This window comes from Drosophila montana, unplaced genomic scaffold (genome assembly GCF_035044405.1).
Source record: "Drosophila montana isolate Dmon_TW-CO22-7 unplaced genomic scaffold, ASM3504440v1 contig_2081_1, whole genome shotgun sequence".
NCBI classification, from domain to species: domain Eukaryota; kingdom Metazoa; phylum Arthropoda; class Insecta; order Diptera; family Drosophilidae; genus Drosophila; species Drosophila montana.
The window spans coordinates 1,144,654-1,159,339 of NW_026996991.1; the positions used below are offsets into that span (position 1 = coordinate 1,144,654).

At 39.1% G+C, this 14,686-nt stretch overlaps 2 protein-coding genes across 2 annotated transcripts in view; one reads left to right on the forward strand and one right to left on the reverse strand.

The window, feature by feature from the left end:
* The window catches only part of uzip (unzipped), a 38,559-nt gene extending 24,294 nt beyond the window's left edge, over positions 1-14,265 (forward strand). The window contains exons 4-6 of the mRNA XM_064679876.1: positions 11,614-12,421; positions 12,486-12,832; positions 12,894-14,265. Of these exons, the coding sequence (XP_064535946.1) occupies positions 11,668-12,421; positions 12,486-12,832; positions 12,894-13,313 (1,521 nt within the window). The 5' untranslated portion in view covers positions 11,614-11,667 and the 3' untranslated portion in view covers positions 13,314-14,265. The remainder of the gene's footprint in view (positions 1-11,613; positions 12,422-12,485; positions 12,833-12,893) is intronic.
* LOC135426646 (stomatin-4) lies at positions 1,968-3,289 on the reverse strand. The gene is made up of 4 exons (XM_064679873.1): positions 3,049-3,289; positions 2,459-2,981; positions 2,235-2,400; positions 1,968-2,170 (listed from the first exon to the last, which is right to left on the reverse strand). The coding sequence occupies exons 1-4, from the start codon at positions 3,188-3,190 to the stop codon at positions 2,072-2,074; spliced, it is 930 nt and encodes a 309-aa protein (XP_064535943.1). The 5' UTR covers positions 3,191-3,289; the 3' UTR covers positions 1,968-2,071.
* Positions 14,266-14,686: the final 421 nt, after the last annotated feature.

Below are 14,686 nucleotides of genomic sequence, written 5' to 3' on the forward strand. Positions count from 1 at the left end.
TAACAAAGAGTGTTTCAATATCTCCCGTTCTGGGAATATCGATAAAAATCGATTGGAAGAACTCAATACACAATATAGATAAACAAACTATAACAGAAATTGACAGAACGAGTTTATTATTATTTTTTCTCGATGTCTCCCATTTCCGGAATGTCGATAAAAATCGATTTTAAGACTGTATTTTTTAAGCAGAACTCCTAAATTTGCAGAGCTAGCTACAGCAAACTTGGTATGTTAATTCTTGAATAGATAAATAAACAAAAAAAAAATTTATGAAACGAGTTAATTAATTTTTCGATATCTCCAATGTTTGAGATATCGATAAAAATTGATTTTGAGACAGGGGCTCTAAAGGAAAACTCTTAAGTTTAAAAAGGTAGCTAAAAACTTGGTATGTTGATTCTTGAACTGAAAAATAGACTTAAATAATATAATAAGATTAGCTAATTATTTTTTGATAACTCCCTTTTTTATAATATCGATGACAATCGATTTCAGGCGGGCTTTGAGCAGTGTATGTTGCTTCTTGAATGGATAAAGAAATTATAAAAATCTTTGACAGGAACTTATAATTTTTTTCGATGTCTCCCATTTTGAAGATATCGATTAAAATCTATTTTGAAACATGGAAACATCTAAGCATAACTCGAAAATGTAAAGAGCTAATTACACCAAAGCTGGTATGTTTATTTATGTATAGAATTTATATATTTAATTTGTGGATTTTCCATTGGGAAATATAATATTAGTGTAAAGAAAGAAGTTTGAATGCTTAGCGCTGTCTTTAGGGTATCTTCTAGTCAGACAATCTCCACTAGATCACTTTTATTCTTTTATTGCTTCTGAAGCGCAAAAAACCAGTTCAACTCTTTGGCTGGCTTTTGTTTTTTTTTGTTTTTTTTGTTTTTGGCGGCAAAATGGCAGAGCACGTGGTTCGGTATGGGACGCCCGGTACCGGTTTCTGTTTCGGTTTCGGTTTCTGCTCTGCTGCCACGATGACGTAGCTCTTTGGAATAATGAGAGAATTAAAAGGAAAAAAACAAACATGTGTCCAACTCGCGATCTCGCAACTCAAACGGTCCATGACCAATTCAGTTGGTTAAGTGCGCAGTCGCCGCTGAAGTTGTTTCCACATGGGGTCAATGCATTTGAAAAATATTTAAAAATAAAAATAATTAAAATAAAACAAAAATATTGATAATTAAAAGTGCTTTAAATAGAGAAAATTTGCTTATTTCACGATCGAACTTAATTAATTTTATTTCAAGCTTTTCAAGTGTCTCTTTTTAAACAATTTTTTTGTATTGATTGTATTTACTTTTTGAATGATAAAAAATCCATTAAAATGAGTTGTATGCGAAACATGTTGCAAGTGCTGCAAGTGGCGGCGGCTTCAAGAATTCTTTAAGTATGTTATTTCCCTCCCTTTACAGCATCTGGCCTTGAGCGTCGGCGGGCGGACTGTCTTCCATCTTTTTAAGAACTGCCTCTTGTTAGGGCATTTTTCTTTTATGTCAATCAACAGAAGTTCGTTTCGAGTTCAGATGCTCGTACTTGTATTCGCTTTTACTGCCCGTTGTTCATTTGAATATTTTCAAGATTAATTGATGTTTTTGTTGTATTACAACAGATTTTAATTGATTTTAATGATGCATATTACAATCTGTGGTATTTGGGGGCAACAAAATGAACATAAATCTATTGCTTAATTGCGGAAATATGCCAAATGGTTTCAAGATCTGAAGAAACTTTCGTTTAATTGCGCATAAAGTTTAACATTTGAACTGCAACTGAAAATAGTTATAGTTCAGAATTATAAATCTTTGAGAGGGACCAGATCAGGCTGGTTTTAGTGCACACGATCTTGGGTAGGATGTGGATCAAACTTGGCCAGGATCCGTCTCGTAGTTGTAGACAGTTCTTAGGTCGGAATAAGCCGGATCGGACAACTCATCAACATATGCGAATCGTTTTGTTTTCATCTGAACTACATTTAATTTTAATACATCTCTTTAAGCATTACATTATTAAAAATTCTTTATACATGACTTTTATGGAAACAAAAATTTAATTATTTCATTAGTCTCTGCACAATGTCGATGGGGAATGGGAATACAATGGACTGTGTTTCCTCATTTGCAATCGTATTGAGTGTTTGCAGATAGCGCAGCTGGAAATTAATAGCCAATCGTAATTATGTTTTAACCTTTTGTTTTTGCGTGTGTGGCACCCACCTGCAGTGCTATGGGATTCCTTTCCATGATATCGGCGGCCTCCTTGAGTGCTTTGACAGCATCCCGCTCGCCATTTGCTGCGGCCACCTTGGCCATGGCCTCACGGCGCGCCTCCTGCTCCACGGCCATAGCGCGTTGCAGAGTTTCCGGCATATAAATATCCGTGCTTGATGGGCATAGAGGCAGCTTAGTCTCAATTTAGTATTGATATTATTTAAACTTACATTTCAACACGCTCGATGCGTATGCCCCAGGATTCTGTGGCGCCAGTGGCATCCAAGGCGGCCTTGATTTGCCTGGACAGCGCCTTCTTGGAGCTGACCAGTTCGATGAGCATATAGGCGCCGGTTATATTGCGCAGCGTTGTCATCGCCAGCAGCTCACAGCAGCTTTCGGGGTCCATCACCTGCAGTGTGACATCCAGCGGATTTTTGATTCTGTAATAGAGCACGGCATCGACGCTGATGGTCACCGAGTCTTTGGTGAGAATATCCTGCGGCGGCACATCAAGCGATGTGGTGCGCAAGTCCACCTTTCTATATTTATCCACGCAAGGTAAAATGAATACCATGCCCGGACCACGGGGACCGCCAGGCCGTAGGCGGCCCAGCCTCAATATGACCGCTCGCTGATACTCCTGCAGAATAATCACGCACATAAATATCGATATCGGGAATGTGATGATCATCACGATAAACGATAATATCACAAATATCAGTTCAATCGGTTTGCTTGGCACATTCTCAGCTGTGTGGAGGGTCATTTAGTTGACCCATTAGTTGGAAAGGTTAAAGGTAATTCCAGTTGCACTCACTTGTTTTCACATTGCGTTGTTTTTTAACCGCTTGCGATGAATCGGAACTATTGGAATCTGTTTCCTGTTGGGGATGGCCATAGGCTTCCACTTCATAAACCTGAATTTCGTTCTCACTCTTCTTTCTTCTCTCATTGCTCATTGTTAATAATTTGCTCTGCTTCAAATTTATCAATATAAAATCAACAAAGAAAAATAAATAACAAAATATAAATATTAAATTTTAACAATGTTAGCAAACATAAAGAAAATAAATGTAAAATGTCATTTTTATGTCAAGTATAATATAACTTATATATCAAATACTTATTTAAGCCTTTTTAAAGAACTTATTACACAATTTAATAATCTACTTATTCTATTTTTACTTTAACTTGTGTTGCTCTTCGTTTTAATTGAAAATTTGATGTTTTGCAAACACATTTATTCAATTATTTGTCCCCTTCATAACGCAGAAAAGTTAATAGAACTGTCATCTTCTCATCCTCCTGTAAATAAATATTTGACGGGCCACTCAAGTCACGTTCAATGCGTCTGTCAGCAAATTGTTTTCTTGTCCAGAATTTGATATCAGGTAGCGAAAAGTTGCAAAGTAAACACAAGAAGCTTTAAGACATTAAATAAAAATATAAAAATAAGTATTTCATAGTTTTCGACAATTTCTTTGCCAAGCTAAGACACTTGAATTTTCTTTTAAAGTTTTACTTTGCTTTTTTTGCTCACGTTTCTCCGCAGAATTATTTTCCTTTTCAATTTTATTAATTGAAACATTTTTTAACCTTCAAATGAATTCGACTCGCGGCAAATGTAAAACATGCAAAGGCCTCAAAAAGCTGCCGTCTCAAAAAAATAACGAAAACAATTTAAATATTTAATTGCGCGCATTTGTGTGCGGGATCGCAGATGCTTTTTACAAAGCGCAGAAAATTAAATTACAAATAAATTAATATAAATTATGAAACGGACCGATTAGCAGCGGATCGTTTTTTGTTTGGTTTTTACTTAAAAGCCGCATAAAAAATGCATTGCATTTAAAGAGCCACCGAATTGAAATTGATGACAAATTTATTGGGCATTACGAATTAATTAATTAGCCGCTCATTTGTTTGTCTAATTTCATTTTAATTAAACCTTGCTCAATGCGCGCTCACATTTTCTTGCTTTTCGAGTATTTCGCATACATTTTGAAGCTTATTTATGATTTTGACTGTATAAAAAACAGGAAATGGGCAGCTTGTACAATTTATGAGTTTACAATTTGCATATAAATGAAAAACTGGGTGGATAAGTCAACTAACTTGCTATTCGAAATTTTAATATTTATAGAGTAACTAGAGGAAATTACCCGGCGTTGCCTGGGTGCAATGAATATAAGTGTCATTTTTATTATTTTTCTTTTACGTACCACTTCGAGCGACATAAGAATAATCTTTCTGTTTAAATTATTCTGGGCTCAAACCCTAATCTAGCCCACCGCTCTACTCAGGCGACATTTTACAGCTTGTTGTCTTTGAACCAGTGACCAGCCGCTTGTTAGTCGTACGCTTAGGTAAACTATGTATAGATAATATTCTGATTTTCAATTCACTTTACTAAACTTTGTGGTAGCTTTAAACAACCGCAGCTGCTCGGCTATTAGTTAATGAAAAAAAAGTACACATCCGAGGTAATTCCGAGGCCCACAAATTTCCCGGCCAATGCGTTAATTTAATGAGTAGCATCAAACAAAGCGTTCGATTGATCCATTAAATTAATTGAGTGCAGTGCAAACGATTTGCCAACAGACCGGACCAGCCCTAGGAGGGGGATCAACCGCCCGCCCGCCTACACCTTGCCCATTGTCACGTGCGTCACGTGCAAACTGCATTCGATTTAATGGGCTGGCCAGCAGCTGGTCCAAGTCGGTCTGCAGTCTGGCGCTAACGAGTGTGTCTGTGTGTGGAGTCCTCCAGACGCCTTAATTGATGCAGCTCCAATAGATGCACATGCAAATGGGCTGCAGCAGCTGTGCCGAAGGGGGGGTTGTCAATTGTTTAACCAGTTAGCATACGAAGCTACAGTAACTGTCTAAGCTGTCCAAACAGCTACGATGCTCTCTAATAAATCACACACACACGACAGCAGCTGAAAAACCAATAAAAAAGCCAAAAAAAAAAAAAGGTAAAAAGCTTAAAACAGAAATGAAAAATTCGTGACATATGCACAGAAATATTTTGATTCATACAAAAGCAAGAGAAATAGTGTGGAAAGCAACGAAAAAAAATGAATAAATAACAACCACAGAAACTTTATGAAAGAGTAGAAAACGAATTTAATTAAACTATTTATTATGTGGAGAGCACATGTAGCAATAGCTGTAATTGCTAATGATGACTAAGAGGCGAAATGAAGGTGTTGATTTATCATTGGAAACAAAAGTTTATGTGTGAAAATGAATTTTAGACTCTAGAGCTAAACAGTTAAATAGAAACAGATTTTCGCTTAAAAATAACAGTCATAATAATTACTGAACTAAAAGTAAAATTTAAAAAAAAAAGGTCAATATTTTCTGAATGTTTCTTAAATAAAAAAAAATCTAGCCAGAGTAAAAATATCTCGAGTCGGCTTAAATTATTATTTATTACATTTTCATTAACCAAGACAAATATAGAAGAAATATAGATAGAGCAAGAATATCTCAAGTCTACATTTTTTATTTATTATTATATATTCTTCGTCTAAGGTAAAACAATCTGAAATATATACTTAAGAAATCTAGACTCAGCATAATAGCTCGAGTTTGTTTAAAGAATTTATTCATTATTCAAGACAAAATCATCTCAAATAAATTCTTGATAGAGCAAAATTATCACAAGTCTATTTAAATTATTTATTACGACATATTCTTCATCTTATCTAGACACAGCAAAAATATCTCGAATCTGTTTCAACATATTCTTTTATTTTTTATAACATATTCTTAATCTAAACAAAATCATCTCAAATTTATACATGAAATCTAGCCAGCGATATTTGAAGTCTTTTTAAGATTTATTAGTACATATTCTTTATCCAAGACAAACACCTCAAAACACTGGGATTCGAACCAGCTACCTGCTTAGGTCGTAGTTTAGCCATTAAATGGATATAACCGCTTTGAAGGGTATCTGCAGAATCATCCGAGCTTAATTCAAGTGCCCTGTTTCGCTGCTTATCTCTTGTTACCATTGCGCAGTGCACTTTAATTAAGTTAACAACTGTTTCGAGCAAAAGAGCAACAGCCAAAAGCAACGCTGTAATTTTTTTCTGTTACTTTTCTTTGAGCTTACCTACCGCTAAAAACATCAGAGAAAAATGCGGCACATGCCGCAAACCAGACGCGGCCCGGTGCTCGGCTCGGGGCTAGGTGTGGGCAACTGGTTGCATAAAGAATCGATACCGAGATTGGACAATTAGCGTGGGTGTGTGGCAGGTGAGGTGAGGTGCGCGGCGGGCTGGCGACATCATCACCTGTTATCAGCAGTGGCAAATCCAATGGGCAATTGCAAAACTTGTCTCGCGCTCTGAACTGGTTTAGTGCGCCCTAGGGCGGACGCGAGTGGGCGTGGCAATGCAATTACAGTCCAAATTGCAGTCGAGTCAAACTTTGAGGCGCACCACCCACATTTCTGGGCGGATTTCTATACCAGCTGACGTCATTGCGAAACTGAACAACAACAAAAACCGACTTAATTCATATTCAAGCGCAATTATCACACGCTCCTGCGGCTTCGGGTTTTCTACTGAATAATTGAGGAAACGCGAAAACCAGCTGCAAAAATGTTTATGCACTGGTCTATCAATTAGGTTGAAAATTGAATAAAAACGAGAAAACATTTATCAAATAGCTGCAAAGACTGCGGATACACATTTTCCAATAATTATTGAGTGCAATCATTGAGACTATATACTTATAGTTTTCCAAGTGGAACACAATCGCTCAATCGCTTTCAACTACTTGTCTAAGTATTCATATTATTCATGTTATTCGTGTTTCAACAGTCATTTCGAATCAATGCCCAATTACACAGTGAGTGTGTGTTAATGCAACATGTGGAACACTATTTAATTAGGTCTCGATTGGCCAAGAAAAGCAAACCTCGTAATGGGATTGTAATACGAAAGCAGGGAGAAAAACAACTATTGATTAACTTGTCATTTTTCGTCATTTGTAACAAAATTTGCAGTTTATTTGCTATGGAAAAAACTAAGGGAAATTAATATATAACATACAGTAAAATTTGAATTTAATAAATTAGTTAGACAGCTTTAAACTATATATTTTAATACCAACAGAAGTCACTCTTAAAAACTACTCTTGAGAACGACTTGCTATATGATATAGTTATTTGAATAATTCATGTAATTCTATAGCAATTTAAACCTATTTTCAAAACATCTTTTAAGCTTTTCCCCCTAATTTATTTTTTATTTTTATTTAATTTTTCTTATTATTTTTTTTATATTTTGCTTATTTTTTTTCTAGAATTAAGTAAACATTCAAACTGCTTTTACCTATGACTATTGATTAAAATTCAAACTTTGTTTGAGCCTCTTCCATTTCAATTAAAACTTAGCTTCAATAGCATTCACAATTTTGCAGTTCTTTCGAATATTTGAAATGAAATTCTGTGCCACTTGAGAGCACAAATGCAATTTATTATCAGAGAAGGAAAATGTTCATTTTCATTTGACTTTTTCACCCCGAACTCAACGCCACAAAACGAGAACTCAACAATAGTTTGCCCAACTAATTCTGTGGTTCCATTGAAATCTCTTGATTTATTGCATAATCAAAGCTTAACCCTTACCATTTCCATGAAAAACACTCGATACTCGGCAGTAATTGAATTTTCCCAGTCAAGTTTTCGGGCACTCGAAACACTTTTCACTTTACATCAATTATCTGGCAGTGAGCGCAACGTCGTAAATGTCAGTAAATGTGTTGGGAGGCGTTGTATGTTGTCTCTTTCTAACTGCTTCTATCTCTTTCTGCTTATTTCTCTAGCTATTTGCTACATTCTCACGGCCAAACACAGTGGGCAACACGTAGTTCCAGGCAAATAGCTCTTAATGAGTTTCTAATTAATTTTTGTTTACGCGGCAATCAAGCGCTTCGAGTGACCCAACAAGTGCACTGAACCCTGATGCCCATCTACCCGAGTGAGAAATCAAATAGGGAATACAATAGAACAGACGCCGTCTCATTATTGGGTGTCAAAATGCGGAGCCAACCTTCGCGCGGTGCTGGCAAATTGAGCTGAATTAAAGCGCGGGTCGCCCGCCCTCATAAAGCGCGGAGTACCGGATTCATAACTCATGCTTGCAACAAAGTGAGTGTGTGTTGCATGTGCAACTATCAGCATTATGATCAGCAACAACTACAACTTGTTGCATTTGCAACTATGAGGGTCAGAGTCAAAGTTCAATAAAATCCAATTAAACTGGCGCAGCGCCTGGGCTCGCCCTCCTCCCCGCTCTCTCCATAGTTATGCGCCCGCAGACCTTTCAACACGCTTGCCCCCCACCCCCGTGCTCGTAAATCTCAATGCCTGCAACCTGCCTGCCTGCCTGGCTGCCCCAAAATTAAAGACTGTGAGAGAGCTGCAACAAAGTTGCAAAGCTGCTAGCATTTGATTTAATAAAAGGCAACGTGAACTTTCACCGGCGGCAGCCTCGACTTTTTCCCCCCACTTAGTTCAATTGAATTTTGCTGTGCTCTGCGCCTGGGTCATTAGCTGCAACGTGCAGCATGCAGCAACTTGGTTGCGCCTTAAATAATATAATATACAGACATTCTCTTGCTGCGCTGCGCCTTAATTTACTTTGCTATTTTTAGCATATTTATTGCACCGCACAAAAAGGGGGCCAACTATGCGGTTACCAGAGGTCAATTTATGTCTTGTTATTTCCTCCTTGCATGAACATAAAACCCACCCTCCCACTCCAATGCCCCCCGGTTTTACGACAGTTACTTCCGTCGACCACGACTCTCAAGAATTCTCGAACTCTTCGGTCGCAAGTGGTTTACTTTCTGCCATGCGTCATAGTTGAATGCTTTAACTAAAGAGCGGGTTAAGTGAATGAAGCGTGGTCTCAAGCATGAGTAACATTTATCATTAATGCTCGGCATATATTTTACTTAAATTTGGGTTATTTTTCGGTCGTAAAGTTGCGAGTACGTGCCATCAAACTATCAACTGCTTAGGAATTTTATAGAATGTGCGGTTTTTATTATAATTGAGAGAATACTTAAAATAAATATGTCTATGGAGCACTTTTGTTAATCGAAACTAAAATATATTTAACTAAAAGAAATTACACATCGTCCAAATCGATCTGGCGACTCCGACTCCGACGCTCAGACGGCAGGTATATGTTGCTGTAAGCGTACTCATCATTTTCAAAATTCCCCCAATTTAGCATCTTCTAGTGTGTGTTCCTGGCAGATTAATGCGCTGCTTTCTCCCCCATTCACAATCCCATATTTTAATCGCCGTAATCCTTTCAAGTCTTCAGTAGCCGCTTCGTCATCCATCACTTTGTGCAGCCAGCTCACACACACACACTCAATTCTGTTGCATTATTTAAATTTTGACTCACGTCACTTGAACTTTACGCCCCACTCGAAAGTTGCATGCCCCGTTGTGCTGGCTCTTGAAACACTATCACAATAACACATCATTTGTCAGGCAAACAAATGATGTTGCATGTAACCTTATCATCTCATATCCGTTGCAGACAGCGGCCAGTGTTCGGCTTGGTGGCAACACCTAAGGTCAAGCGCTAAGGTTAGACGTTGGCAAAGAGAAAGCCACGACACAATGCAGAGTGTCAAGACAGGAGTGCGGACAGCAGACGGACACTAGACGAAGACAGACCTTAGACACAGCTCTAGTGGACAGCAGCAGGACACAGAGGACACAAAGTTGCCTGCCTTCACAATGGCTGCTAATGAATAAACATGGCGTCGACTTTACTTCCGCTCTAGCATTATATACTCTTTATTGTAGAGGGTATTAAGATTTTGTCACAATGTTGAGGGGATATTGGCATGTATTATGATCTGATTAGTTAACTGATACTGGTGTACGTTTTTGGGCGAGAAACATTTTCTTTTCTTGTATAATTATTAAACTAAAAATCCTATTGGCATCGGACAACACTACTAGTTATATAATTAAACGAGTTTGTCCCGACTGACTGTTTCGTAAGAGCTAAGAAGCAGAAATATTTATTGAAGCTATGAAACACATGGATAACATCGCAGCCATATAAAGTTTCGCCAAGCTCTTGCGTTGCTTGGCTGCCTAAGTGTCAGACAAGCTACCAAGAAGTCGCCGGTTCAAATCCAGTAATTATAATAATAAATAAAAAAATATTTTTTTAGTTTGTTCCATTGAGGCTGAAGTTGACGAAAGTTACGCAAACAATAAATCTGTATCATTTGCATAGTTTAAACACTTGATTTGAACCGGGCAATGCCTGGTGGTTTATTCTATGACACATATTCGGCAAAATTTGCAGATAAGAACTTTTAAAGTAAATGGAAAATGTTATTATATCTCATAAGAGCTAAATCAAACTGACATAGGAAGAACTTGTCAAACGTTAGGGTATTCACCCTTCGGTTGGCCAACGTCTACTCCTTTTCTTTCTTTTCTGTTTTTGAAAGTTACGTATACGCCATGTGTTGGCTACGCAAACAAGCGACAAATTTATTGAAACAACCACATTGAATGTCCCATGGCGCAGCGCGGACAATGTTTCGCCTCATGTCCATGTATTCCCCAGTCTGAAGTGGACATCATCGTGTCTGTGTTGCTGACATTGACGCCTCTAATGATCAGCGTCGTCGTCGACGTCGGCGTCTGACGAGTTGTTGTTGTAAAATGCTGTCACGCCCCCACACACACCAAATGAATTTGGGTATTCGATGGCTAGGTTTTGTTTATCCCATTTAAGCTTTTAATGGCAAAATGTGGGCAGTAGGAGTTGGTGCCAACCAAGCGAACATCCGCCGGGGACTCAGTCTGGTTCTGGCCTCAAAGGGCGCTTGGACGCTCATGTGCTATTTTGCCAATGGCACCTAACCAAACCGAGTTAACTTTAAGCCTTGTCAGCGGCAGCACATGGCCTACGACAGTCCATTAGGAATGCTTTGTTAAGATACTTTTTGAAATCAAGTTTAATAGTGTTGGGAGTTTGCCAGCCGATAAAGCGAAAGTTTTAGTCACTCGACTGCCACAGCAGTTAAATTGAAATCGAAAGACAAAGTTTTAACATGCTCTGATTTGATAAAATAGCAAGTGTTCCACGCTAAACTAATAAAAAATCAATGAAAGGTCATTTCAAAAAAGCTTGTAATTCCCAAGTAGTTTTAGAATAAAATAACACATGAATGAGCTTATATTTCTTTGGAAAGAGTATAAGAGTTAATGAAGAGTAGTTGTCTAAGATGATGCTTAACATAGCTAGAATTGTAACATACTTTATCTAGTCTCCAACCTTTTATCTAAGCTCTGCCAATTTTTTCTACTCTTGCAGAATATTCCTCAACACACATTGGGCACAACAAAAAATAAATAAATTATAGAAAGCATGATCAGACGACGAAGTACAATCAACAGCATGAGCTGTACAACCAGTTCCCGCTTCAGGCTGTCAGGCATTGGGCTACTATTCGCCTTGCTGCAGCTGCAGATGGCACCCAGCCAGGCTCATGTACATCCTGTGCTCACATACAAGAACGCCTCCACGCAGCTCGGCCAGCTGGTCACGTCGAGCACCTTGGTTTGGGAGAGCTACGATCCGAAGGATGCCAAGCAGATGCAGTCAGCCGTCGAGGGCGGCAAATACATAACAGAGGATGAGCATTATCCCATCTATGTTTGCCGTGTGACCATCGATGGTGTGCGCACCTCTGGTCACACCGAGAAGGTGCAACAGAAGCACGTGTGCGTCGCCGCACTCTACAAGCACAGCATCAACGAGCACTTTGATGTGCTGATGAATAGGGGACATCTGAGCAAGATCGCTTGGAAGCACTGGACCAAATTCAATGCGGGCATCCCAGTGGGCGCCGTACTCATCGGCGACGATTCCTACATTGGACGCCATCGCGCCGTGCATCATGCGAATGCCGAGGGCGTTGAGACGCATCGCGGTGCCGACTACAATCTGGGCAGACTGGAGCCACTGGGTCTGGGCAAGATCAAGGTGGTGGAGAGCGAACGCGAAAAGTACTACGATGAGGGCGAGGTGCTGGTCGAAACGGAGCCCTTCAGTTACGAGCTGCGCGACATCAAGCTGGATCGCCTGCGCACCACCCTGCGCGAGAACATGACCGAGCTGGGTGAGTAGAAGATCAGGAGATATCAAAGCTTTTTTACGACTAAACCCACTTTCCACTTTTTTAGCCAGCGGAATTCTGGAGAACCGCGGCGAAACCTACGACACCATGGAGAAGGTAATGAGCTATAGCTTTGACTATCTGCAGTACTGGGGCTCGCATGAGGGCGTTGCCAAGGGTCTGCCCACCAAGATCTATGAGAAGAATGGAGCCGTGCCGGCTGAAATCAATTGGGCGCTGAAGCGCGGTGAGAAGCGGCACGAGAACAAGGCCGTCTACAGTAAACTCTGGCCGGGCACGGCCATCAACGTGACGCTGCGCGGCAACTATGTGACCCTGGAGGCGCCCTACACCGCCAAAATTTCGGCCTTCTACTACGATAGCGAGAGCGTTTCGCGCAAGATCAGCGCCGAGGTAAGTGTTGCATATATAATCCATCGCTTAGCCAGTTTAATCCTTGTCCAATTCCTTGCAGGTGCGCAAAAGCTACTTGAAAGATGTCAAGATGGAGTTCAGTCCCGTCTATTGGATAGAGAATGGCACCATGGTGCCAACGACCACTACCACTTCGACCACTTCGACAACGACACATGCGACCACCACCAGCACCAATGAGCCGACGCCCATACATGAGCCGCCGCTGGTGCGTGTCGAGCATGTGGGCGTTAAGCATTCCGGTCCGGATTCGCTGGAGAAAACGTTAAATGATTCAACCTCAACCAACGAGGTCAGCTCGAATGAGGCGCCCGAGAATATGTCCTCCAAGGACGCAGCGCTCGCTGGCTTCGGCATTGGCGGCGGCAACAATAAGGCGGCCGCCACAATAGCCGCCACAGGACTTGCTGGATTCGTCGGCAGCAGCATAACGCTAATCTTGATGCTGTCAAATCTGTAGATGGGTTGGCCAGGGCCAGGTCTGTGGCAGAAGGGTCTACCCAATTAGCATAGCGTTTAATTGTTGTTGTTGTACCTGTTGTACCCGTCTTTGAGAGCGTGTCGCGAGCATAGAGAGACAGACACACAAAAGTGGAAAGATAGACAGACATAATATATATAGAACGCCCAAAACAACATTAAAAAAAATCAAAAACCGGTTAGCTTTCTGTGTGGGTGTTCATTGGATGTTAGAGGCGAACAAAAGTTGATATTTTTTATACTTGTCCCCCAATGCCTGCTTCTTCTTCTATATATACATATATATATATATATATTGCATACCGTAGCAAAAAGAAATTGAATTTTAAGAGACAAACACAAAACATTCCTAAACTAGCCCCTCACAAAAGGAAATGAATCAAAAATACATATATATACACAAAAATATTTATATATATGGAGTATATATATGTTTATATAGTCCGATAAACAATATTGAGCATATTTTAAAGCTGCTTTGCATAGTTTTTTATTCTCATTTTCTGGCTTTATATATTAGTTTGTTAAGCGCAAAAGCATTCACAATAAGCTGTAGGGAAAGTAAATGAATTATTTGATCGGGCGTTTGATATAGGGTTGATATAATATACGCTCTATGATATGATGTATATGTCTAAACTGTAAAATCGATGTAAAACATAAGTATATGTATATGTATGTTTAAGTGAAACACTCCAAATATGTAAATTAGTTACTAATTATTTTCTTTTATGTGCCCGCGTCCCCCTCCTTCCCTACCCAACCCAAACTACAGCTTTATTTTGCTCGTTTACCCTTCTTAGTTTAACATACTCATATGTCTTGTATTTTGTTATCGAAACTTTGTAGAAATTGCAAAAAGTAAAGAATCTCGTAAAGCTCTAATTTTGTTTAAAGTAAAACAAACTAAAAATAAAGCTTGTAAATTGAAATTGATTCAAATTCAGTGTTGGTTTACAACTATTGATTGGCAGCTAGAATTGACATTTAAGTAACCAACACTTTTTCTTGAAATGTTTAATTGAAATTTTAGCTAAAAATCTATTGGCTGCATAAACCCTACCTTACACTTCAATTTAATTTAAGTTTAAAAACCAGTGTTGGTTTATACAATTTACTGCTGACACTCACTCTTACCTTTCCAACACATTTATTCTATTTGTTTTTAAAACTCTTGCCAAATAATTCATGCAATCAGCTGTCTAAACTTGTTAACTGAATTAGCATTGATTTTAAAAACACTGTAAACAAGTTTCTAGAGGCTGACTCAAGCCACTTGATCAAACTGTTGTGTATATCTAATGATATGATATGATATGATATGTGTGTATGCTGTGTAAACATTCGATTGCC

Excerpts from the sequence above, each read along its gene's own strand:
- LOC135426646 (XM_064679873.1), bottom strand. The coding sequence starts at position 3,190 with ATGAGCAATGAGAGAAGAAAGAAGAGTGAGAACGAAATTCAGGTTTAT. Across the intron at positions 2,982-3,048 it reads ACAACGCAATGTGAAAACAA|CTGAGAATGTGCCAAGCAAA; the intron begins GTGAGTGCAACT and ends CCCTCCACACAG. Across the intron at positions 2,171-2,234 it reads GGAATCCCATAGCACTGCAG|CTGCGCTATCTGCAAACACT; the intron begins GTGGGTGCCACA and ends ATTAATTTCCAG.